This window comes from Ceratotherium simum, chromosome 34 (genome assembly GCF_057802395.1).
Source record: "Ceratotherium simum simum isolate JZ-2026a chromosome 34, ASM5780239v1, whole genome shotgun sequence".
In the NCBI taxonomy this organism is placed as follows: Eukaryota; Metazoa; Chordata; class Mammalia; order Perissodactyla; family Rhinocerotidae; genus Ceratotherium; species Ceratotherium simum.
Genome location: NC_141933.1, coordinates 21,221,283 through 21,243,807, shown reverse-complemented (window position 1 = coordinate 21,243,807; position 22,525 = coordinate 21,221,283). Strand labels below are relative to the sequence as shown.

General features: G+C 42.8%; 3 protein-coding genes across 19 annotated transcripts in view; 1 reads left to right on the top strand and 2 right to left on the bottom strand.

The window, feature by feature from the left end:
* AMBRA1 (autophagy and beclin 1 regulator 1) overlaps nt 1-5,593 on the bottom strand; it is a 170,832-nt gene extending 165,239 nt beyond the window's left edge. For 4 of the 9 annotated variants that reach the window (XM_014792520.2, XM_014792523.2, XM_014792524.2 and 1 more), the window contains exon 1: nt 5,394-5,592. The gene's annotated coding sequence lies outside the window, so the exon portion shown is untranslated. Of the gene's footprint in view, nt 1-5,175; nt 5,342-5,393 lie in introns of those variants that run through there. The other 5 variants (XM_087423038.1, XM_087423039.1, XM_004436913.3 and 2 more) reach the window with 3 other exon arrangements.
* Nucleotides 5,594-11,696: 6,103 nt separating this feature from the next.
* On the bottom strand, nt 11,697-21,778 carry HARBI1 (harbinger transposase derived 1). Of its 3 annotated transcripts, none has more exons than XM_087423035.1 (4): nt 21,689-21,778; nt 21,093-21,203; nt 20,158-20,976; nt 11,697-14,201 (listed from the first exon to the last, which is right to left on the bottom strand). In XM_087423035.1, the coding sequence occupies exons 3-4, from the start codon at nt 20,825-20,827 to the stop codon at nt 13,822-13,824; spliced, it is 1,050 nt and encodes a 349-aa protein (XP_087279161.1). In that variant the 5' UTR covers nt 20,828-20,976; nt 21,093-21,203; nt 21,689-21,778; the 3' UTR covers nt 11,697-13,821. The 3 variants fall into 3 exon arrangements, with proteins under 3 accessions (XP_087279161.1, XP_087279160.1, XP_014648020.1); XM_087423034.1 differs by having other exon boundaries at nt 21,624-21,701; XM_014792534.2 differs by lacking the exon at nt 21,093-21,203 and having other exon boundaries at nt 21,624-21,697.
* Nucleotides 21,779-21,959: 181 nt separating this feature from the next.
* ATG13 (autophagy related 13) overlaps nt 21,960-22,525 on the top strand; it is a 49,137-nt gene continuing 48,571 nt past the window's right edge. For 4 of the 7 annotated variants that reach the window (XM_087423028.1, XM_004436920.3, XM_087423029.1 and 1 more), the window contains exon 1: nt 21,968-22,454. The gene's annotated coding sequence lies outside the window, so the exon portion shown is untranslated. Of the gene's footprint in view, nt 22,455-22,525 lie in introns of all 7 variants that reach the window. The other 3 variants (XM_087423033.1, XM_087423030.1, XM_087423027.1) reach the window with 3 other exon arrangements.

Genomic DNA, 22,525 nt, shown 5'->3' with positions numbered 1-22,525 from the left:
CAAAGTAATTTTGGTTCATGGGAGAATATATGTTCTATCCTGGGAAGCAGAAATAAATGATGAAATCATGAAATGTGAAATTTGCCCCAGTTAATTCTACAGCTAGAAATATGATTCCAATAAGCACTAGTAAAAAATGTTCATAAAATACTTTTAATTTCTTAAAAGAGGGCCGGCCCCGTGGCTTAGAGGTTAAGTGCATGCGCTCCGCTGCTGGCAGCCAGGGTTCGGATCCTGGGCGCGCACCAACGCACCACTTCTCTGGCCATGCTGAGGCCGCGTCCCACATCCAGCAACTAGAAGAATGTGCAGCTATGACATACAACTATCTACTGGGGCTTTGGGGGAAAACTAAATAAATAAATAAATAAAATGATAATTTCTTAAAAGAAAGGTACCAAACAAGACTGTAGGCATTATATCACACTCAGCAGCAGCCTACATTTTCCCTCTCAATCTCACAATTCTCCTAAGTCTCTTCCTTTAAATAAGGCTAAGTACTTCAGCTTATCCCCTACTACACATACACCTGAAGGCATGTACCCAGTGTTCAAATTCACCGAGCTCAACTTCCAAAGAATAGTTATTTTGGAAAAAAAATTAATAAATGAGAACTAATTAAATTCAGGTCACATTAGAAGTAAGAAGTTAAACTCATTAGTCAAGCATATTTGTAAGTCATAGTTATCCTTTACTATGTCAAATCCAGTGTCATCATACATTAAGTAACAGACAAACATTACACGGAGCAATCTTTTTTTTTCCCCTTTTTTTGTGAGGATGATCAGCCCTGAGCTAACATCCATGCCAATCCTCCTCTTTTTGCTGAGGAACACTGGCCCTGGGCTTACATCCGTGCCCATCTTCCTCCACTTTTATATGGGATGCCGCCACAGCATGGCCTGACAAGAGGTGTATCAGTGCGCGCCCAGGATCCGACCCGGGCGGCCAGCAGCGAAGCGCACGCACTTAACCGCTATGCCAGGGGGCCTGCCCCACATGGAGCAATCTTAAATGAAGACTTCCATTGTGATGGCAGCAGAACTTTAATTTACTGAACCATGGTATGTTGTGATTGCAACTTTTTAGGGGGATTAAGGATGTCATAACTGAAGACTCCAATCCCAGTGAACACCTAGTACCTTCCTCAGTCCTTCATCTCTCTCTGTCAGTCCTTGTTTGCTTCCTTCAGAGCGTAGCCTAAATTTTAATATTTATCAGATACCTGATCAACTCTGCTTCCCCAGTGGAATAAACTCCATAAGGGCCAGAACACTGATGTCTACCTTTGTACCCCAGCATCTAATGCACATTCAATAAATATTTGCTAGGGCCGGCCCGCGGCTTAGTGGTTAAGTGCACGCACTCCTCCACTGGTGGCCCAGGTTCGGATCCCAGGCGCACACCGACGCACCACTTGTCCGGCCATGCTGAGGCCACGGCCCACATACAGCAACTAGAAGGATGTGCAACTATGACATACAACTATCTACTGGGGCTTTGGGGGAAAAAAAAAAGGAGGAGGATTGGCAATAGATGTTAGCTCAGAGCCAGTCTTCCTCAGCAAAAAGAGGAGGATTAGCATGGATGTTAGCTCAGGGCTGATCTTCCTCACAAAAAAAATAAAATAAATAAATAAATAAATAAATATTTGCTAGATGAACAAAAGTCTGAAAAGATAAGGGCTGAAACACAGCGTCACAAGCAAGAAATAGTTCCAAAAGGTCTGAGAGGAATATTTCATGCCTCAGGAAAAAACACAGTACAAGAACAATACTCAATGAAGAAAGGAGAAAGTTTAGGTGGAGAAGTAGAGATTATCAACTCTAAGAGCAAAGGAAGAGACAGAGAACAAGTTAGAAAAGATCCTTATTACACTAATCTACAGACACACAAGCCAGGACTAACTGGAAGCGAGAGGGTAAATAACCTTAGTCTCCCCCCATCTCAACACGCAGCACCTAAAACTCGGCTTTCACTAGCATTTCCAAGCACTCACTCCTTTCCACATACATGTGAGTAAGCTCCTCCAATGCTGGTTTAATGTTTGTCACCTCTACCCTCCATGACTGTCAGGCATAATGCTGCCTTGAAAGAAGTAAGTTGTCCAAGAACCTAGATGACATCTGTTCATTGTTGCTGTAAGGTAGCATAGAAGTTAACACTTGAAGAGCACTATATCTTTTTAGAGCAGCTTCATGTACTTTTTCTCAACGGAAGTATTACGATAGAAGTATTACCTTTCTCATTCTTTAAACGCAGACCCATAAAAGCATTCAAAGCCTTGGATTCAAATACAGCTCTGCTACATAGCGGCCGTGTGAACCTTGTCAAATTATTTACTCTCTCCGAGTTCCGTATCCATGGGGAAAATAATATCTACCTTAAAGGACTATTATGAGTGTTAAATGAGATAACACATGTAAAGAACATGACACAGTAAGTGCTCAATAAAGGACAGTAACCTTCCCCATGGCCTCCTTAAATAATTTGTACAAGATTTCTCGGCTAGTTAGATGGTAAGCCTAGGACTTAAACCCAGGTCTCCTGATTCCTTAATCTGTTTTCTTCTTACCACATCACTTTGGCAGACTGCCACATACTACTGGGCACATAAATACATTCTGACAATAACTGATCACAAAATTTTTATCGGCAACTAATTTTAGCTTTGCGAAAAGGAAAAAAAAATAGATCTATTTAACTTGGAGGGAGAAGGGGTTTGAAAATACAAAATATAAATTACCGCAAACCGCAGGACAGGTTGTACCCTAGCACTTTTGTACAAACAGAAATTATGACAAGAAACAGAAAGTTCTCTCTGGGTTTATGAGGAACAATTGGAGAAAGAAACAAGAATGACTATGATTAAAGGAACTTAAGGGGTTTTTTTGGTAAACCAAACCACTGGGCAAAAAGATTTGTATTCCATTCCAAAATAAGTCTATCAAGGCTGAGACATATCTTAAAGAACGAGACTTCAGTGTATTAACAACAAAACTTTTTCTTCAATTCCTTTAAAGAGTGAGATAAACGGGAAGAGCGAGAAAAATTGTCAACAAAAACTGCCAATATTCATGAAGATCCTTGAAGACCATAAATGTTTAGATCAGTATTAATAAGGAGCATGATCAAAAGAAAAAAAGTTTCATAAGTTTTCTAACATGTTGAAAATAGTTTGAAAATTATATGGTGTAAAATTAAGTTATTACCATGCTAATAAAAATAACCAACTGTTTTCAAGTGATATGCATAACTAATTTTTTTCAAGTGATATACATAACTCCTTCCAGGACAAGTTCTAGAAAACATTCAAACAAGTTCACATCTTTAATAATCCCCAAGAACTTTCTTACTAAAAGAGAAGATAGAATAATTCAGTCACATTCTGAACATGCAAATTTCGGAAAGGAAATGCCAAATGAGAGCTTGATCTGACACTGACAGAACACAAGATTTAACCAAGAAAGGTAAAAGTTGAGTGAATTTCTATCACAAAGCAGGTGAGAAGCTGATAAGAAGCTGTATCCCTGTAACCTCCCCCCACTACAACCAAATTTCTTATCCTCTTCAATTCAACTTAAACCTCTGCTAATTATTTCCTACAGAAACATAAAATGTTCCTAACATTTCTTTGTGACACTCATAGCAAACTCCATTTCATTAGGAGCCACTGAGATACTAACTCTAAATTCTATGCAGAATCTATCCAACCCCAGGGGATAATGTGCTTCCTTCTCTAAAGTCTCTCCTCTGATATAAATTCTCTTCTATCATAAAAAATCTTTCAGAGAACACACATTCTCAGCCTAACTTCCCAATCTAGATTCTCCATAAAGATAGTCTGATGGCTCTTCATTAATCCCTTTCTGGAAGTACTGAGGTCCTGGTAACTAGGAAAAATCACTCATGATCAAGGGCCCTTCATTTAAATCTTGCTGAATTCACCAAAAGAAAAAAATTAGAGGAAAAATAATCTTTCCAAAACTCATATGAGAATTCTAAAATTATTAAAGGAACATAGATTTGTATAGTTTCCATCCAAGGACTAGGAATTTAGTCTGTTCTCCCTTAAAACCATTCTCCTACTGATTCTACATACCATGGAAATACTTATTCAACCCAGAATGACCTCTAGGCTGATTATTTTTTTCAACAGTTACACGAATTAGGATCGTGACACTAAATCCAATGAAAATAAAATGAGTAAGAACACTTAGTCCTCCAAGTTTCCAAGTTGGGAGAGAAAAGGAAAACATACTGGAGTTCCCAGAATATTAACTTTCAATTTAAATATCTCAATATTTGAATGATTCCTACACACAGCCTTTTTAACTCTAATACACGCAGTAACTAAGCCACTAATTAAATATGATAAATCTGTTCCAAAAAAGACTCCTTAGGTTTCCTTTGGATTCTTCCTAGAAAGCAAACTCTCTCAGGACAGATATCTGACTTCAAAATTTGACCATCCTCTGTTGGACATTAACTACTCAACAGCACAGTTGAAAGATTTTCACTGAAAAACAGGCTGAGGAGAAGGAAGCGAAGTATCAACCAGAAAGCAAACTGGACAGCAAACTAAATTTTCTATCAACAAAGAAAAAGAAATTGTCATTGCTACTCTCGCTAAAATGATACAGACTTTAAAAAGCAAAACCAGCCACAAGATCACACGGTCTCTTTACTTCTGAAGTCTCCAGTGACAGAATCTATATTCCTAAGGAGGAGGGAACACAGATAATCAAAAGGCAAATCACTGCGTGCATAAATTGACTGGTAAAATGGAAAAAAAAAAAAAGTGAACGGGCAAAGGACAAAAAAATGACTTACGGTGCAGTTAAAGATGTGTCGGGGATACGGGGCAAAGCCACGTCCCAGACCTCAGCCTCAGTTTCCCTACCCGAAAAAGGGGAGAACACGACACCTCGCTCAGAGGAGCCAGAGGGCCTTGTTCCACAAGCCTCCACCTACTCAAGGGTCCCTTCAAAGGCCGGACTCACAGGGGGTCCCCAATGCAATTGAGTCATGACACCCAGAGCCTTGAGGGCGGGGAGGGGGGAGAAGAAAGGGAGGGGGGTCAAAGCGCGCAAAGCTCTATCCGTTCCTTGAAAGCGATTTTCCCCACACTCTGGGGGTGCGACACCCACCCTAGACCCAACATCCCCTCCCTACCGAACCACACTGGGCGGCCCCAACATCTTTTCCTCTCTCCGGCTTCTCCCTCAGTTCTCCGCCGCCTCTCCGACCGCGCCCCCGAACCCAGCCGGGTGGCTCCTCCTCTGGCCGTGTCTTCGCGGCCGACCCGCGCGCCCACCCCCCGGCGCCAAGGTCTTCTCAACCCGGCGGCGGAAGGATGCCGGGCCCGGCCTCCCAGGCTCCTCCAGGCCTACCTGCAAGGCGGGCGGGGAGTCAGTTTGCTGCCCAGTGGGGGGACTGAGCCACAGAGAGGAAGAAGAGGCAGGAAGGTAGCAAGGGATCCGCTCCACCGACCAGCGGGAGAAAGCAGCCTGAGCGCAGGGCCTCGCAGAAAAGTCAGCCTTCGACCCGGCGCCGCCGCGGCTCAGGAGACATCAAGCAAGAAGACGGCGCAAAAGATCACCGAATACACGAACGCCCCAGACATCAATGGAGGAGCGCGCACGCGATCGTTCAAGGAACTGCAGTCGAGCACCGAAAAACAGCTCCGCTCCGACTCAAGGTCCGGCTCCTGTCCAAGGCATAAATAAACAAACCCAGATCATAAGCCATGGAGTAAAGGAGTCTGTGCTTCTGCCATTTTCTGTGTCGGTTGCCGGCTGTTTTAGTTATTTAGGGAGCCGGAGTTTTTATTGAAAGTGTTGAAGATCAAGTCATAGTACATAACACTTGTTGTCTAACTATAGTTCAGCGACTACCTTAGGGGCTCCCGAAACTATCCCATTGAGCAAATTTGACTCAGTTTTCGCACAGTGAGTTAGTGTAGTGAGTGAGTTAGTGACTCAGTTTCTCACAGAATGGTGAAGCGAATAAAGGATATATATGTGATAGAGGCACAAAGAGAGAATCCAGACTGAGGAACAAAGTGAATAATCTCTATTTAAAGCTCCAATTTAGCTCCCGTAAGCATAGCATAGAGAAGCTGGGAAAATTCAGGGTTGTGTAGTCTGACCTTAAGGCAGGAAAAAAAGTAATATACGTACTGCTTTTCTCTTTTATTTTCTTCCAAAGGCCTAGAACCACAGGTGTGCTTACTAAATGAACAAAAGTCTCTTTGGGTTCAGAACCTGTCAAAGTGTGTTGACATTTTCTTTCTCACAATAGCCTCTTTCTGAAGTCTCTTAGTAGGCAACCTAATATGCTTAGCGCAAATATGGATTAATATGTGCGTCCTAGGGACAATTCAATAAATCACATAGTCAGATCACTACAAATATGGATTACCAAGTGTGAGCAATAACACAGTTGACCGTACCTCCTCCTAAGGAGGGGGGAGACTTGCAGAGTAAAGATGTAAAAAGGAAACAAGATAGTCCCAGCCCTTAAAGAGCTTATAATCTAATCAAAGTGAAAGACGCCATCCTTACAACATTAGCTTTATTTACAATTTATTGTAATTATTTTTACTTGATTTTTTCTTTTTTTGGTGTGGAAGATTGGCCCTGAGCTAACATCTGTTGCCAATTCTCCACCTTATGTTTTTTTTTTTTTTTTTGCTTGAGGAAGATTGTCCCTGAGCTGACATCTGTGTGAATCTTCCTCTATTTTGTTTGTGGGACAGACGTCACCACAGCATGGCTTGATGAGCAGTGTGTAGGTCCACAACCAGGATCTGAACCTGTGAACCCTGGGCCTCCGAAGCAGAGCAGGTGAACTTAACCACTGCACCACCAGGCTGACCCCAATTTATTGTAATTTTTTTAAAAATCTCCTCCTGTAAGTCCGTGAAAATACTGAAGGGACAACTCATATATATAATGGAGGATAAGACAGCATCCATAATATGAGGACAAAACACTGGGCTTTTGTTGTCTACCACTGTTTTAGGAGACTTTTAAAATCAGTAAACATTATAGCAACATTTACGAAAGTCTAAAACTAAAGAAAGAATTTAATAATCTGCATCCAAAACACAAAGTTTTAATTTGTTCATGTTCCCATGCAGTCCTTGGAAATATCCTACATAATTTTTTAAAGTTTAAGCAGAGAGGGCCAGCCCCGAGGCTTAGCGGTTAAGTGTGCGCCCTCCGCTACTGGCGGCCCGGGTTCAGATCCTGGGCGTGCACCGCCGCACAGATTCTCCGGCCATGCTGAGGCCGCGTCCCACATACAGCAACTGGAAGGATGTGCAGCTGTGACATACAACTATCTACTGGGGCTTTGGGGGAAAAACAAATAAATAAATTAAAGTTTAAGCAGAGATACAACACTGTTATTGTTTTGCATTATATTGTTTCCCTATTAAAGTCTTTAGTAGTTGTTATTTTTAACAATTGCACAATATTCCATTGAGAGGATATACTGACCATGAGCCCCATTGTTGAATTTGTATGTTGCTTCCAAACGTTTTATGCATAATAGGTATTGATGCTCTTGGAAAGAGGCAGTTATAACTTTATTATTTATTATTAAGACCTATTGCACAGGGGCCGGCCCTGTGGCTTGGTGGTTAAGTGCGCGCGCTGCGATGCTGGTGGCCCGGGTTCGGATCCCGGGTGCGCATCGAGGCACCACTTCTCCGTCCATCCTGAGGCCGAGTCCCACATGCAGCAACTGGAAGGATGTGCAGCTATGACATACAACTATCTACTGGGGCTTTGGGGGGAAAAAATAAAATAAATAAAATCTTTAAAAAAAAAAAGACCTATTGCACATAAACAAAAAGAGTAAGGAAGCAAGGTATCGGTTTATTTCTCTGTCATGTAAAAGAAATCCAGAGATGTACAGCCTACGGTAAGGTGTGGCCGTTCAGTGTTAGGGACCAGGCTTCTATCTTGTTGCATTGACATCTTCAATAAGTGGCTTTCATCTCAGGTCCAAGACAGCTGCTCTAGCTCTAGACGTCTACATTCCACCCAGCAGGAAGCTGAAAGAGGAAAGGCATGTCTCCTAGCCATAAGGACACATCTTGAAAATAGCACAGGACATTTCCACTTATATGCCGCTGGTCAGAATTTAGTCACACAGCCACACCTAACTGGGAGTTAGTCTTTATGCCGGGCAGCCATGTACCCGTAAAAGTCAGGGGCAAATGGAAAAGAGGACAATTAAATAAGCAGTCTCTGGCACATTCCTGGAGCCAGATGAGGAGTGCGCAAATAGACTTTCCTTTGCTGTCATCCCAGGGCTGAGTTTCTACTCCTAGAACACAGGCTTTAGAGAAGCTTCCTTCTTGGAGAGGCTTGTGGGGCATAACTTTGTAGAGTTACAGCCTCATTCAAATTTGACCCAGATAACGACATTATTTTGAAACCTTGATTTCAGTGAGAAAAACTAAAGAAACTAACTTCAAGGCTACAAGAAGTTGTTGGTTTTTTAAATGCTGGAGGCTTTTATTTTGGGGAAAACACCTGAAGGTTATGCAAATGTAAATCCAAAATCATCGTCTGAAAATGGAGATATTTGAGAAGCTTAGACTAGCCTGTGAAACCATGGAAAAGACAGCTCATTCTGCAGGCAGAGTTGCATCTCTACAGATAAATTTCTTTAGAGAACTCTTTCTTTTCTAGTGTGGATTTAGACTTCAGTGTGACCACAAACTACTGCTTGTTCTTATGGAGAAGTCTATCTGGACAGAAGAGTAGATCAACAGATCAGGAATTGAAACCCTCAAAGCTACAGGAATCTCCTCACACAGGAGGAAGACTTGAAAAAAAGGAACCAGGTGGGCAGAAGTAAACATAATCCTGGGATGTACCACTGATGCCTACATATTGGTATTAAGACTCAATAACTCATTATTATTTTGATTGTTGATTATTGTATTCTGATAAGATTCTCCTCTGGGAGCTATCCCCTTGGAGGTAAGATCACACTTCCCCTGAAGTAGGGTGACCAACTGTCCCAGTTTGCTGAAGACTAAGAGGTTTCCCAGGACACAGGACTTTCAGTGCTAAAACTGCGACAGCTCTGGGCAAACTGGGACAGTTGGTCACCCTAAGAATGGATCTAGCCACTGTCAATCACGTGAAAAAAATTTGGAAAGTCTAAACCAGGAAAAGAGGATTGGGACATGTTGACCTGGGAGAATTGCCTGGGATGAAGGGTGAAGAGAGGGGAAAGGAGAGAAGGGGAGAAGTCTGTTCCTTATCTTGGCTCTGGGAGCTGAGAAACATCTACCACACTCTGGGTGGTAGAAATCAGGCCTGAACCTAGGATGAGGTAACTCTGTAGCAGTACCATGAGTCATCTTATTAGGAAGTCCAGGAAGAGGAGTCAGGCCTCAAGCAGCCAAAATGATGAGCCAGTAGCAGGTTTTGCTGTTGCAATTCTATTCTGTTCTTTTGTAGCCTGGTCTCCTAGCTCTGTGGGGTAATGTACACACTTTGGGCTGGCTGGGAAAGGTGGAAGCAGTCTAGTGATGTAGGAGAAGCCCAGGGAAGGGAGGAGATCCCAGAACAGCAAGTAAGCATTTACAGTAGAATGATAGAAGGCTCTTCCTTCTTTGGAATTATTGATATAGGATAAATTTCCAGTGGTGGGATTTATCACTGGATTGAAATGTATGAACATTTTAAGAGTCTAGAATGACCAAGAAATCAGCCCTTCCATAAAGATAGGTGTATATGTAAGGATTAGAAAAGTCTCAACAGAATGATAGATCTTTAATGTTTGGCTGGGTAAACATGGAGATTCCTTTCAAACGGACTTTTTGAAATTTACTAACCTATGATTTCAAGGTCTACTTTTCGTGCTCCTGTTTAGCATCCAGAGATTTTCTCTCTCCCATTTGATTATCACAAAGTGGGTCTTAGATTGTAGTCACAGAAAACAAAAAGCCTGTGAACTTGATGTTAGGGAACTGGGGTGTCCCCAGCCTCCAGCAAGTGTTTTCCCTTCCTTCCGTCATTGCCATCCTTACAACCAACACAGTCCTACTTAATTTGGAGTCCCTGACCTCTTATACCCACAATTTCATAAAATCTGGGTGGGATCTGTAGAGCACTATGGGTCCTAAGAATATGTGCATGCACAATTGTTAAGATCGCTTGATTCCTTTCTTTCTTGTCCTCCTCCTACCTTCCCTTCCATTGCCAGGGAAAGCGACTGCGGAGCCCAGTCTTTGAGTTGTTTTCAGTTTATTGTTTCAGGTAGGGATACAATCGTAGTATGTCTATTATCTGTCTAGCTTTTATTTTATCCCTCTCCCCACCTTTTATATGTCTTCACTCTGTGACTCCATTCAAATTGTGTTTTGTTTTTTCTCCCTAAATTAATTTGCTCTATATCCTCCACAATCCAACGATCAGGAAAGGAGCTCCATCTCTGTTCAGTTCATTTTATTTATTTATTTATTTTCCCCCAAAGCCCCAGTAGATAGTTGTATGTCATAGCTGCACATCCTTCTAGTTGCTGTATGTGGGACGCGGCCTCAGCATGGCCGGACATGCGGTGCATCAGTGCGCATCAGGGATCCGAACCGGGCCGCCAGCAGCAGAGCATGCGCACTTAACCGCTAAGCCACGGGGCCGGCCCTGTTCAGTTCATTTTAAACAAAGGATATGTTTATGGTCCCTCTTTTGTATAATTTGGACTTGGTAAACCAGTGATGACCCAATATTATAGTTTTCCCTTAATATATCCTGGGATTTTGCTGTCTTGAAACATCTAAGGGCAAATCTGGAAAACTCCTATGCTGGCCAGATGGAGTCATCTATGGGAAGATGAGGCTTACATAAGACAGGCAAAATCCTTGACTCTTTCCCAAAATGGTACTAGGAAAACACTATAAATCCACAATAAGGACCTCAAGAGAAGATTTCTCAGGCACTTATAAAAAGCCCCTATAAGCAAACCTTTGGCAATTTGGAAGTATAGACCCAATCCCTCCCCTAGATCATTTTGGGGAAAGTATAAGTATGGACTGAAAAATCCTGGCCTGTAAAAATCCAGGTCAAAAGGAGATTAAAGGAATAGATTTGAACAGTTATTCTGTGGAATTATTAGGAAAAAAAACACTGCCAGTCATTGGTCAGTCAGTTTAGAAATTATCTTAGAAATTATCTTTGGTGTGCAAGTAATAGACTTGAAATTGCTTTTGAAATCTCTCCAAGACTGTCCCTCCCATTCAGGCTTCATATCACCATCTAGTGATTTAAGTTGTGAAAACTCCAATTTTCCTTTTAGTCTTTTTTTTTTTTTTTTTTTTTTTTTTTGGTGAGGAAGATTTGCCCTAACATCCTTTGGCAATCTTCCTCTGTTGTTTTTTTTTTTTTTGGCTTGAGGAAGATTAGCCCTGAGCTAACGTCTGTGTCAATCTCCCCCTATTTTGTATGTGGGATGCCTCCACAGCATGACTGATGAGTAGGTCCGCACCCGGAATCAGAACCCCTGAACCCGGGCTGCCCAAGCTGAGTGCATGGAACTTTAACAACTCGGCCACGGGGCCAGCCCTAACTTAGTTTTTAAGGCTAAAATGCTAGGCACTTTCCAAAATCACCCTCCACCTTGCCACTTATGATACATGGGTGGCAGTAGCCCTTTTCTCATGCAATACTCATAATAGAACCAAAACTTTATTGGGAAAAATTCCCATCTCAGGAAACAGAAAGACTGTAAGAGTTAAAATATTGCCTTAGGAGGGAGACAAGGCATACTTGGGTCACAAGTTAAACTTTACAAAAAAATAAAAGGTAACAGGGCACCTCTGTTGCACAATGAATAGAGCTCAAGTTTCCAGTCACCTCTTCATTGTTCACTCCTATCTCAATGACATCATTGTACATATTAAGCTCAACCTCCTACCAAATGGACCCACTCTTTATAGAGTAGGATGATGATGGGAAATAGCATTTGGAGTAGAAATAAACAGCAGATAATAATCCATAATTGTTTTTAATCTTGAGGATGAGTCACCCCTAATTTATTTCCAAATTTCTTCTGTCATAAGCTGTTCATTTCTTCACTTTGAAAATCACCAGATTAACACTGCCAAAGGCAGGTAGGAAATCATCCAAGAGGACAAGTCAGAGGTATCACATGGTGAGTGGCTGAGAAACTGGGAACAAGACAATCCTCAGGAAAGTCTCTTTTTTGTCCCAGCAAAGGCACCAATGTGTGAACCTAATTCACACTTTCATTATTCCAATCAGGTTATTTTTATATCAGTATTATTTTAAAGATTTTATTTATTTATTTTTTTCCCCCAAAGCCCCAGTAGATAGTTGTATGTCATAGCTGCACATCCTTTTAGTTGCTGTATGTGGGATGCGGCCTCAGCATGGCTGGAGGAGCGGTGTCGTCAGTGCGCGCCCGGGATCCGAACCCGGGCCGCCAGCAGCGGAGCGCATGCACTTAACCGCTAAGCCACGGGGCCCGCCCAATATCAGTATTATTTTAGAACAAGACTTGGTGGGGGTTGTTTATTTCCTAGGAAATTCTGTCCATCACTTTGCACATAAGATATTCAAGTAGGTCTAACTCCAGAATTCATTTAAACCAAGGAATTATATTCCTTTTACCTCTCCTTTTTAATATTTTCACATACTTTCTTTAGTCCTAAATCTTCCTTCTGTACAAGGAATTTCAAAGCAGAAAGGTCAGACAGACATTCTAACATCATGATCATAAGAAATGGGATCTATTTAGACGTGAGCTGTCAAAAGCTGGGTGAATCTCCTTTGTCCATCAATCTATCAGGGTCTTTAGATCTCCTATAAAGTGTAAGCTTGCTATTTTGTTTATATCTGACTTGTCTTCTTTAAGTTGATTGGGTTCTTAAACCCATTTAGCCTCTAACTCCTACTCAGGGTTGGAAATAGGAGACTGGGGTCCAGATGTTCTCCCTAGGAACTAGGCCCAAGTCATAATCCAGTTATTGCAGAAAGACTAAAGATGAAGGTTTCAGATTGTCCCTAATATTCTCTTAAAAACACAAAGCTTCAAACTCATATTGGTAGCCATTTACTTATGTCAGACCATTCCCCAACTTAAATTTACTCTTTTTTATAATTTTATTTATTTATTTTTTTCCCCCCAAAGCCCCAATAGATAGTTGTATGTCATAGCTGCACATCCTTCTAGTTGCTGTATGTGGGAGGCGGCCTCAGCATGGCCAGAGAAGCGGTGCGTCGGGGCGCGCCTGGATCCCAACCTGGGCCGCCAGCAGCAGAGCGCGGGCACTTAACCGCTAAGCCACAGGGCCGGCCCTAAATTTACTCTTTACACTTGCCTCAGATTATGCCTACATAGGCAGCACAGTAGAAAAGCTAAAATACTATCCAAATAATTCAGGACAAACAAATATTATTTTCATTTGAAATCTCTAGATAATTGAAACAAAAAGTGTTCTGGCTAGATGCCATTTTCCCCTTTGCTTTGATTTTATAGGCACAATCATAAATGTCTGCAACCAGTGAGCTTTCCAATGAGTAGCGCTCAGCCTGGAGTTCAACAGATAATAGGGAATTCTTGTCTTGGTTTTGGTTTAGTTAATAAATTTGCAAATGAATCAAGATATTCTGGCACAGCCCCAACCCTTCTAAAACACACAGATTAAATGTCAGTTTGTGACAAGTGTCCACACACTCAATCACGCTAGATGATGGAACTGTGTAGGGGGTGGTGGAGGGGGAAAGTTTGTCACGACTCCTTCCGAAAGTTTCCCTCCTCCCCACCTTCACATTAGCTAAAATGAGTGAGCATCAGCTCCTGACGCATGCGGTCAGCCTCTAGGTCCAGGGACTCCATGTGCTCATATTCTTCCTCAGGAGGCTGTTCCATGGGTCCTGTCATTGGAGAGGACCAAACATCCATCCCATGCTCCAAGGAGATGTTGTGGAGGACACAACAAGCCAAGATGATGTGGCTGGACTTCTCGGGTGAGTACTGCAGAGCGCCCTTGGATCCATCCAGGCAGCGGAATCGGGAGCAGAGGGTTCGGAAAGTCTTCTCAATCACACTGTGAGTTGCAGAATGGGCCATATTATAGCGATATTCGGCTGGAGTTTCAGGAATGTGAAGTGGGGTCATGAGCCAGGTACGGAGAAAGAAGGAACTGTCTCCTGTGGGGAAGGCCCAAGGAAATCATAAATGATTATAATTGGAATACAAACAAAAAGGAAAATTCAGGAACATACACAGAGAATGGACAAAAAAATGTAACAGTCCCTGGAGCCAAAGTGTACCAGAAAAACCAAAAGGGAAATGCTGTGGTAAAGAGAAGGCATGCCAGTGTCATGGGCAGGAAGACATGAGTCTTGGCTGGAAATATTTTTGGTTAAAACCAACAGAGAAAAAGGCTGATAGCTAAAGAAAGCCAAGTCTGAAAGAATGTAGGAAGGAGATGAAGGCGCTGGAGGAAATAAAATCCCTGGGTTTTCTGAATTCAGAGATATTCTTCTTTAATAAAAGGTTAGTAAAAACTATCACATAATAAGCCAACCTTCAAAATCTCTAAAGGGCAAGAATGCAAGAGAGAAAAAGAGAATTCTGCCAGGAGATCTCAAACCCTTGGGAGGAAAATTTCTGACTTTACCATTAAAATGTCAGGTCTGAAAGCACTACCTAGGGATTTCAGAGTATTTCATGGACAATAATCATTCATTCTCCCAGTACTAAGAAGAATAAAAGTCTCAGCATCTGTGACAGAGATCAGAACTCAGGTGTTCTGCCTCCCTAGATATTACTTTCACTAGAACCATGCCTTTGTAATAAAGGAGCTGGTAGAATTTCACATGAACAAGGACAGCATAAATATAATGATGCAGGGGCCGGCCCGGTGGCAGAGCGGTTAAGTGCGCGCGCTCCGTCGCTGGCGGCCGGGGTTCGGATCCCCGGCGCGCACCGACACACCACTTGTCAGGCCGTGCTGTGGCGGCGTCTCATATAAAGTAGAGGAAGATGGGCATGGATGTTAGCCCAGGGCCAGTCTTCCTCAGCAAAAAGAGGAGGATTGGCATCGGATGTTAGCTCAGGGCCGATCTTCCTCACAAAAAGAAAAAAAAAATATATAATGATGCAAATCGTAATAGTCAGTGATAAGGAAATAAAATCAGAAGTCAATTAAAATAATATACACGAGACGTTTCCCTTAGGCGACTTCCTTATCAAATGATCCTGGGGAGTGCTAAAAACAAAACAAAAACTGGGGTGCAATGTCCTATTACAACAGTATAATGTTTCTATAATGTTTAGTTTTCCTGACACTACATCTGGCAGACGAAATGTCTCACACAGAGGCACAACCTCCTAGAAATACAAACAGGCCCTAGGAGTACCAACTTGCACAATCACCATCAATTCAGTAAATAGTTACGGTCTGTTCAGAGACTGCTAGGCGTTATTCCAAAACATATAGGACTCCTTTCTTTTAGAAGGTTACATTTCCAAGAACTGGATTAATTTTAATTAAAAAAAATTATTTTATTGAGATGTAATTGACATATAACATTGTATTAGTTTTAGATGTACTAGATTAAGTTTTTTTTTTTTTGGTGAGGAAGATTAGCCCTGAGCTAACATCTGTCGCCAATCCTCCTCTTTTTGCTGAGGAAGACTGGCCCTGGGCTAACATCTGTGCCCATCTTCCTCCATTTTATATGGGACACCACCACAGCATGGCTTGACACGCAGTGCGTCGGTGCATGCCTGGGATTCGAACTCATGAACCCCGGGCCGGCCCTGTACTGGATTACCTTTTTTTTTTTTTGGCAGGGAAAGATTCACCCTGAGCTAACATCTGTCGCCAATCTTTCTCTTTTTTTTGCTTAAGGAAGATTAGCCCTGAGCTAACATCTGTGCCAATCTCCTTCTATTTTTGTATGTAGGTCGCCACCATACCATAGCTGACAAGTGGTGTAGGTCCACGCCCAGGATCCGAACCCGCAAACCCAGGCCGCGAAAGCAGAGCGCACTGAACTTAATCACTATGCCACAGGGCCAGCCCCTCTTTTTTTTTTTAACTCCCCAAAGCCCCAGTACATGGTTGTATATCCTAGTTGTAAGTCCTTCTAGTTCTTCCATGTGAGCCGCTGCCACAGCATGGCAACTGACAGACAGGCGGTGTGGTTCCATGACCAGGAAATGAACTCCGGCCACTGAAGCAGTGAGAGTGCGGAACTTTAACCACTAGGCCATCAGGGCTGGCTCTGGATTAACTTTAAACATCTAAGAAGTCTCACAAAGTTTTCAAATTTTATTTTCAGCTGACTGCCTCCCCCAAGTACAACCTATTTTAATTGAACTCACCCCTACTAAATATTGAATTTAAGAAACTGATGTTATAAATAATAATGAAAATAATATCTATGACTCATTGAATACATATTATGTAGCAGGCACTGTGCTGGGCACTTTAAAAATATTATCTCTTATTATCCAATCCCAACTCGGCCAGGTTAGATATTATTGAACTCATTTTACAAATGAGAAGATCAAAGTATATGATCCTTTGATATGTCAGGCAAAGGAAGAAGGAGCTAGTCACTAAATGCTAATGTCAGACTCAGAGTTGCTAAAACAATGGTGTAATGCTGTAAAAGAGAATAATACAGACATTTAAGATCAATGCCAGGGCCGGCCCCGTGGCTTAGCGGTTAAGTGCGTGCGCTCCGATGCAGGCTGCCCGGGGTTCGGATCCCGGGCGCGCACAGACGCACTGCATCTCCGGCCATGCTGAGGCCGCGTCCCACATACAGCAACTAGAAGAATGTGCAACTATGACTTACAACTATCGCTTGGGGCTTTAGGGGAAAAATAAATAAATTAAAAAAAAAAATTTTTTTAAGATCAATGCCAAAGCACAGAGATACTAAATGATATTTGTTAAACATTTCTCTAAGAAACAGTATGGGCCTTAAATGGGGAAACATACAGGACAAGCTAGTCAATGTAGACCTTTTATAAAATGCTCCATCGTCATTAACTGGTTATAATCCAAGCACCACTGGAAGACAGACACTCGGGAGGGGATTAGGCTCAGAATTGCTAAACAGATTACAATTGCTTACACGATCAGTTATCCATAAGACATTCTGGCAGATCTTACCCAAAGCTGCTTAACAGGACTAGGCCAAGAGCTGAAGAAATAAGCATTCAGGCTGAACTGTTTGCAGAAACAGGTACATTTAGAGAAGGGGAATTAGGTAATGCACTCTGAAGGGACAGATAAGAATGAGGACACAAAGGGACGACACCTATGGTGAAAATATGCTAAAAAAAACAAAGAGGATGGGCCTGCCCCGTGGCTTAGCGGTTAAGCACGTGCGCTCCGCTGCTGGCGGCCGGGGTTCAGATCCCGGGCGCGCACCGACGCACCGCTTCTCCGGCCATGCTGAGGCCGTGTCCCACGTACAGCAACTAGAAGGATGTGCCACTATGACATACAACTATCTACTGGGGCTTTAGGGAAAAAAAAGGGGGAGGATTGGCAATAGATGTTAGCTCAGAGCCGGTCTTCCTCAGCAAAAAGAGGAGGATTAGCATGGATGTTAGCTCAGGGCTGATCTTCCTCACAAAAATAAAAAAAAACGAAGAGGAATCACAGCTAATTCTAGATTTGGCAAATCTAGAACTATTCCACAAATCTAGTTGTGTAAAGATACAATCAGCCATCTTCTCTCTCTCTCTCTCTTTCTAATATCTTATCATTCTTCATAATCCTGCCAATCTTCCCCTGCATTACCCCATTGTCCACACATTCTCTAGAGACCAGTGTTTTCCAGACTTATCTATTTGTACAGATCATTTAGGGCACCTGTTAAAAATGGATGTCTAGATTCTTTCCTTGAAGATTCTCATTCCCAAAGTTTGAGGTGGGGCCCAGTGATGTACATTTTTAATAAATTCCCCAGATGAGTCTTTTGATCTGGAAAATTTATGAAACACTATACTAGCTCAGGAGTCTTCAAACTAGTTTTCCTGTTAGAGCTCATGGAGGTTTTCCAAAGGGTATGTGCGAGAACTGACAGTACTCAGGGAATCAGTTTCCACATGTGTATACTTTTCCAGCATCCTTAGTGCCTAGCATGTGGCCTGGTACCAAAACTGGCCTTAATCAACATTTGTTAAATGTTGTTGCAATATCCATCTCTCCCAACTTCGACTCCTCCTGTAAAGAGGGGAATCAGAAAAGTATATAAAAATTTGTCACAGCTTTTACTGATTTTCAACTATGTCCTGTAAACAACTCAAAAAACTTTAAAGCCATAATTCCAACTGAATCTGGGGTCCCAAGGAAGGAAAAGAAAATCAGTAATTCCTACATGGCCTTGAAGTCTTTAACAAAAGGAATATTTGCCAAATAAAGTAACTCCTCATATATCTAGTTTTAAAACTTAAACACAAATGACTTAGATATTCTGTGCCTTAATTTCCTCAGCTGTAATAATGTTGAGAATATTAGTATGTAACTCCTTAAGAGTATTTATAAGGATGAAGTGAGATAATCCAATGCAAAGTGCTTACAACATCGCCTGACAAATTCTATGCGCTCGGTAAGTTTTAGTGGGCTTTATAGTTAGGGTACCCAAGTGATTTCATGAGAAATGAGCTTGGAACCCGAGTATTCCTACAGCTGCAGAAGTAGCTAGAGGAGACACTTGCAAAACAGATTTTCCTTCACTTCTTAGTGTGAGTTGTATGAAAATGAAATTTGACAGTTCAAAGTGGGTACGAGGTGTGATTAAGATAAAGGTCCAGTAAATAGAAGGTGAAAACGGTATGTAGAACCAACAACTCAAGAAACTCACTAAGTTCCAAGACGTCACACATGGCACCCTGGGAGCTCTAAACCAGTGTGACAGCAGTCTCTTGGAACAGGGGACGATTCAAGTGCCAGTAAGCACATTAAAGAGAAATAATTCCCAAGCGTCTACTACATGTTAAACACTGTTATGAGCATGTGCAGTGCAGATATGATTAGTGGTTTTGAAAGAGAGGTCTTCCAATCTTTAATGCATCTTTTCATCTTTCAATAATATGTTGTATACAAGATAACCCTTATACGGTTGCTCATATAAGAGTAGCACTTTAAGAAAAAAAAAAAAAACCCTAAGCGGTCAGGTTCAAGGGTTTTATCACTGTTAACTAACTGTATTCCTCACAGCTCTACAGTCACTCCAGTTTGCACTATTCTATATTGAATGGGTTCTTGTCCTACTCATATCACTAAGCCAGGCTTTGCAATGGCACTTGGGCAGATTTGTGAAGTGAGTTTCTATAAGAACTGTGTAAGTGCACTGTCTGCTATCATTTTCATATAGACATCAAAGTGACAATCACCAACGGCAAAAATCATATCTCATATTTGTACTTTATGGTGAACTTTCATATACATTAGTTAATCTTAACAATAGGTATTACTGCTGTTGGCCTTATTTTCACCATTTTAGAGATGATAAAAATTAAGGCTCAACTGTATGGATGTACACATTTAACCAGATCTCTACCAATAAGTATTTCAACTGTATTTAAGGGGAATGTTTTTGTAGGGTTGTCGTTTGCAACTACAAAACACTGCTGCAATGCAAATTTTTCTATGTAATTTTGTTTTATACCACCGATGTTCATATTTATGAGCATGTACTTCCAAGATAAATTCTTAGAAGTGGAAGAGCTGGGTCAAATAATATGTTTTTAAATTTTAATAATTAAATGTCGATTAAAAAAAATCAAGGCTCAGAGAGTGCTCACCTGAGGTCTCATTAAAGAAAGGATAGGACTTGGGGCTGACCACATGGCCTAGAGGTTAACCTCAGCGTGCTGCGCTTCAGCAGCCGAGGTTCGATTCTCAGGTGTGGACCTATATCACTTGTTGGCAGCCATGCTGTGGCAGTGACCCACATACAAAAAAGAGGAAGAATGGCACAGATGTTAGCTCAGGGAGAATCTTTCTCAGCAAAAAAAAAAAAGAAAGACAGGACTGACACTCAGGTCTATAGACTCCCTTATTTCATTCTACTCTGCTACATAATTTTTCTGTGGCTATAAGATGAAGCATTTATACATCTGCAAACTTACCAAGAAGCCAGCTATCTTTGTGCATTCCAGCTTCAAACTGACTTCTGAGAGAAGACTGCTGCAGCACAGCATAGTCCTGTAGGCTACCTGGCCAGTTTGTCTCCACGGTCATCAGTGCCCCTCTGATGTCACACACCATCAGGCAATTTAAAGAATGCAGACCTTTGCGGTTCACATAGGAGAGGTCTTCAGCATTTGGTGCCTTGATTGCCACATGGATACAATCAACCACTCCTATCACCCCTGGCATCCCTGCCAACCCATAGAATTCATCCTTCAGAGCCTGCATGGAGGCTTCATCAGCTGGAAAGTGAATGAACTGCGAGGCTCTTTCCACAAGTGCTTCCGTGACATTGGCAACACATCGACTCATAGATGCCTGACTGATACCAATAGCATCTCCCATTCTAGTCTGGAAAGAACCTGAGGTATAAAAGCCCAGTGCTGCAAGGATCTGTGTCTCTGGGCTAATAGCCCTGGATCTCTGAGTAGGTCTAGAAAGACTTGCCCCCAAGAGCTCCACCAAGTAATAAATGAACTGTCGAGGAAACCCATACATGGACATCAAGTATTCATCGGTCACATCATCCAGCTTAAAGCGGTCCAGTGTCCGGTGACCTCGGCCATATAGCAAGAGATCACAGTCAAGCACTGTTATTGGTATAGCCATGGTACATGTAAGTGTTGTCTCTCCTTCCCTCTGCTACTTTTCCTGAACTCTTCCCAGTGAAGATGTTGGTGCAAGAAGATATGTAAGGAAGTGTCAGAATTCAACAGCTAACCATCAGTTAAATGGCTCTGGCATTTATAATCTTCTCTCTGTAAAGGTTAAAAGAAAAAACATTAGAAACCTACCAAAGACTTTAAAGTGATTCAAAGGCTACACCAGCTCCTTTTCTCAAATTTTCATTTGGTTCAAGCAAGAGGTACAATACCTGTAATCTGGGTTTTTCTCCAACAACTCATGGCCTCATGACAGGCTTGCTTTGGCTTAAAGGATAATGGGAGTTGAATTTCGGTGGCTCATTTAATGCCTGGCATTTGAACTGGGAAGAGCAAAAGATTAATGGAGGTGATGGCATAATTATCAACAAAGTAAAAGAGGTCTGCTCCTAACTATACAGGCCACCAAGCAGCTGACATAAGTCATAACTACCCGGCGCAGGGATTAGTCATCGCGAGTTTCATTATCCAAAGCCCTCTGGCTCCACCTGATAAGTACAAGACGGATGTAGGGGGTGCTCAAACCAGTCTAACAAGGAAGAAGGGGGCAAAAAATGCCCACGACTCAGCTTGGTGTACGTAGATGGTGTGCTCTAACAAGTTTTCCTCTCATCCCAGGAAATCCAAATTGTGAGGCTATGGGCTAGGAAGAAGGAAAGATTAGACAGGTTGGAAGGAAGGCGCGAAAGAAGAGGCTGAGAGAGTAAGGGTTAGGAGGCGACTCTGCCGCTTTTAGAAGGCACCTTAGAAATGGATACGGAAGTCTGATTGCGCCGGCCACTCAAGTCAGGCAAGGCCGGTCACCCACCTCTCGGCGGCAGCCAGGTTACAAGCCGCACTCCCCGCCCACCTAGCAGGATCCGCCCTCCTCCGGAACCGGCGGCGGCGCACCAGCTGCCACGGCACTCAGCAGGGCACCGCCCCTCTGCGTCAGCGTCCACCCCACGCCGCGTCCTCGCTGCCGCTGCCGCCGCCGCCGCCGCGACCTGCGGTTCGCCGGCGCACATTCCACATGCGGCCCAAACGTTCTCGCTCTTCAAAAACATCCCTCTCTACGCCTTTACTTTCTTCTGAGGTGCTTGGGAAAATTGGATAAAAAGACTTATATGGAAAGGAAGTCAATTTTTATGGGAATGTAGAAGAGGAAAGAGGCTAAATACGGCGTCCATACTGTAGCGAAAGTGCGGCTGAGGTTAGGCAGCTGTATTTCCCTCATGGCCCTCCCCCTCACCCTCCGCCTTCACCGAAGCGAATGAAAACAAACACTAATGATGGCGGCGCCGGGAAGCGACCGGCTGCTGGGTCTACAGCAGGAGTGATCGCTTGAGCTGTGAGGGGAGCCTTGAAGAGCGCTGGTCGACGGGAGTGCGACAACTCGCGCGGTCCTGGAAGCGAAACACCTGGGGCCTGCGAGCCACGAGCGTCCTGAGGCGTGAGGTTATCTGTCTGTGACCCGTGCTGTCACTGCAGCTCCGGAGCGCGGAGCCCTCAGCCAGGAGGCGCAGCTGGCCGGCCCCAGGCCCCGGCCTCCGTAATGAGAGCTCCGAGCCACTCTCTGTGTCGCAGCTTCGCAGGTACTAACTTTAGGGGGGATACCCCCAGATCTCTCAGCGCCCCCGGGTGGGAGGCAATGGATCTGCGGCCT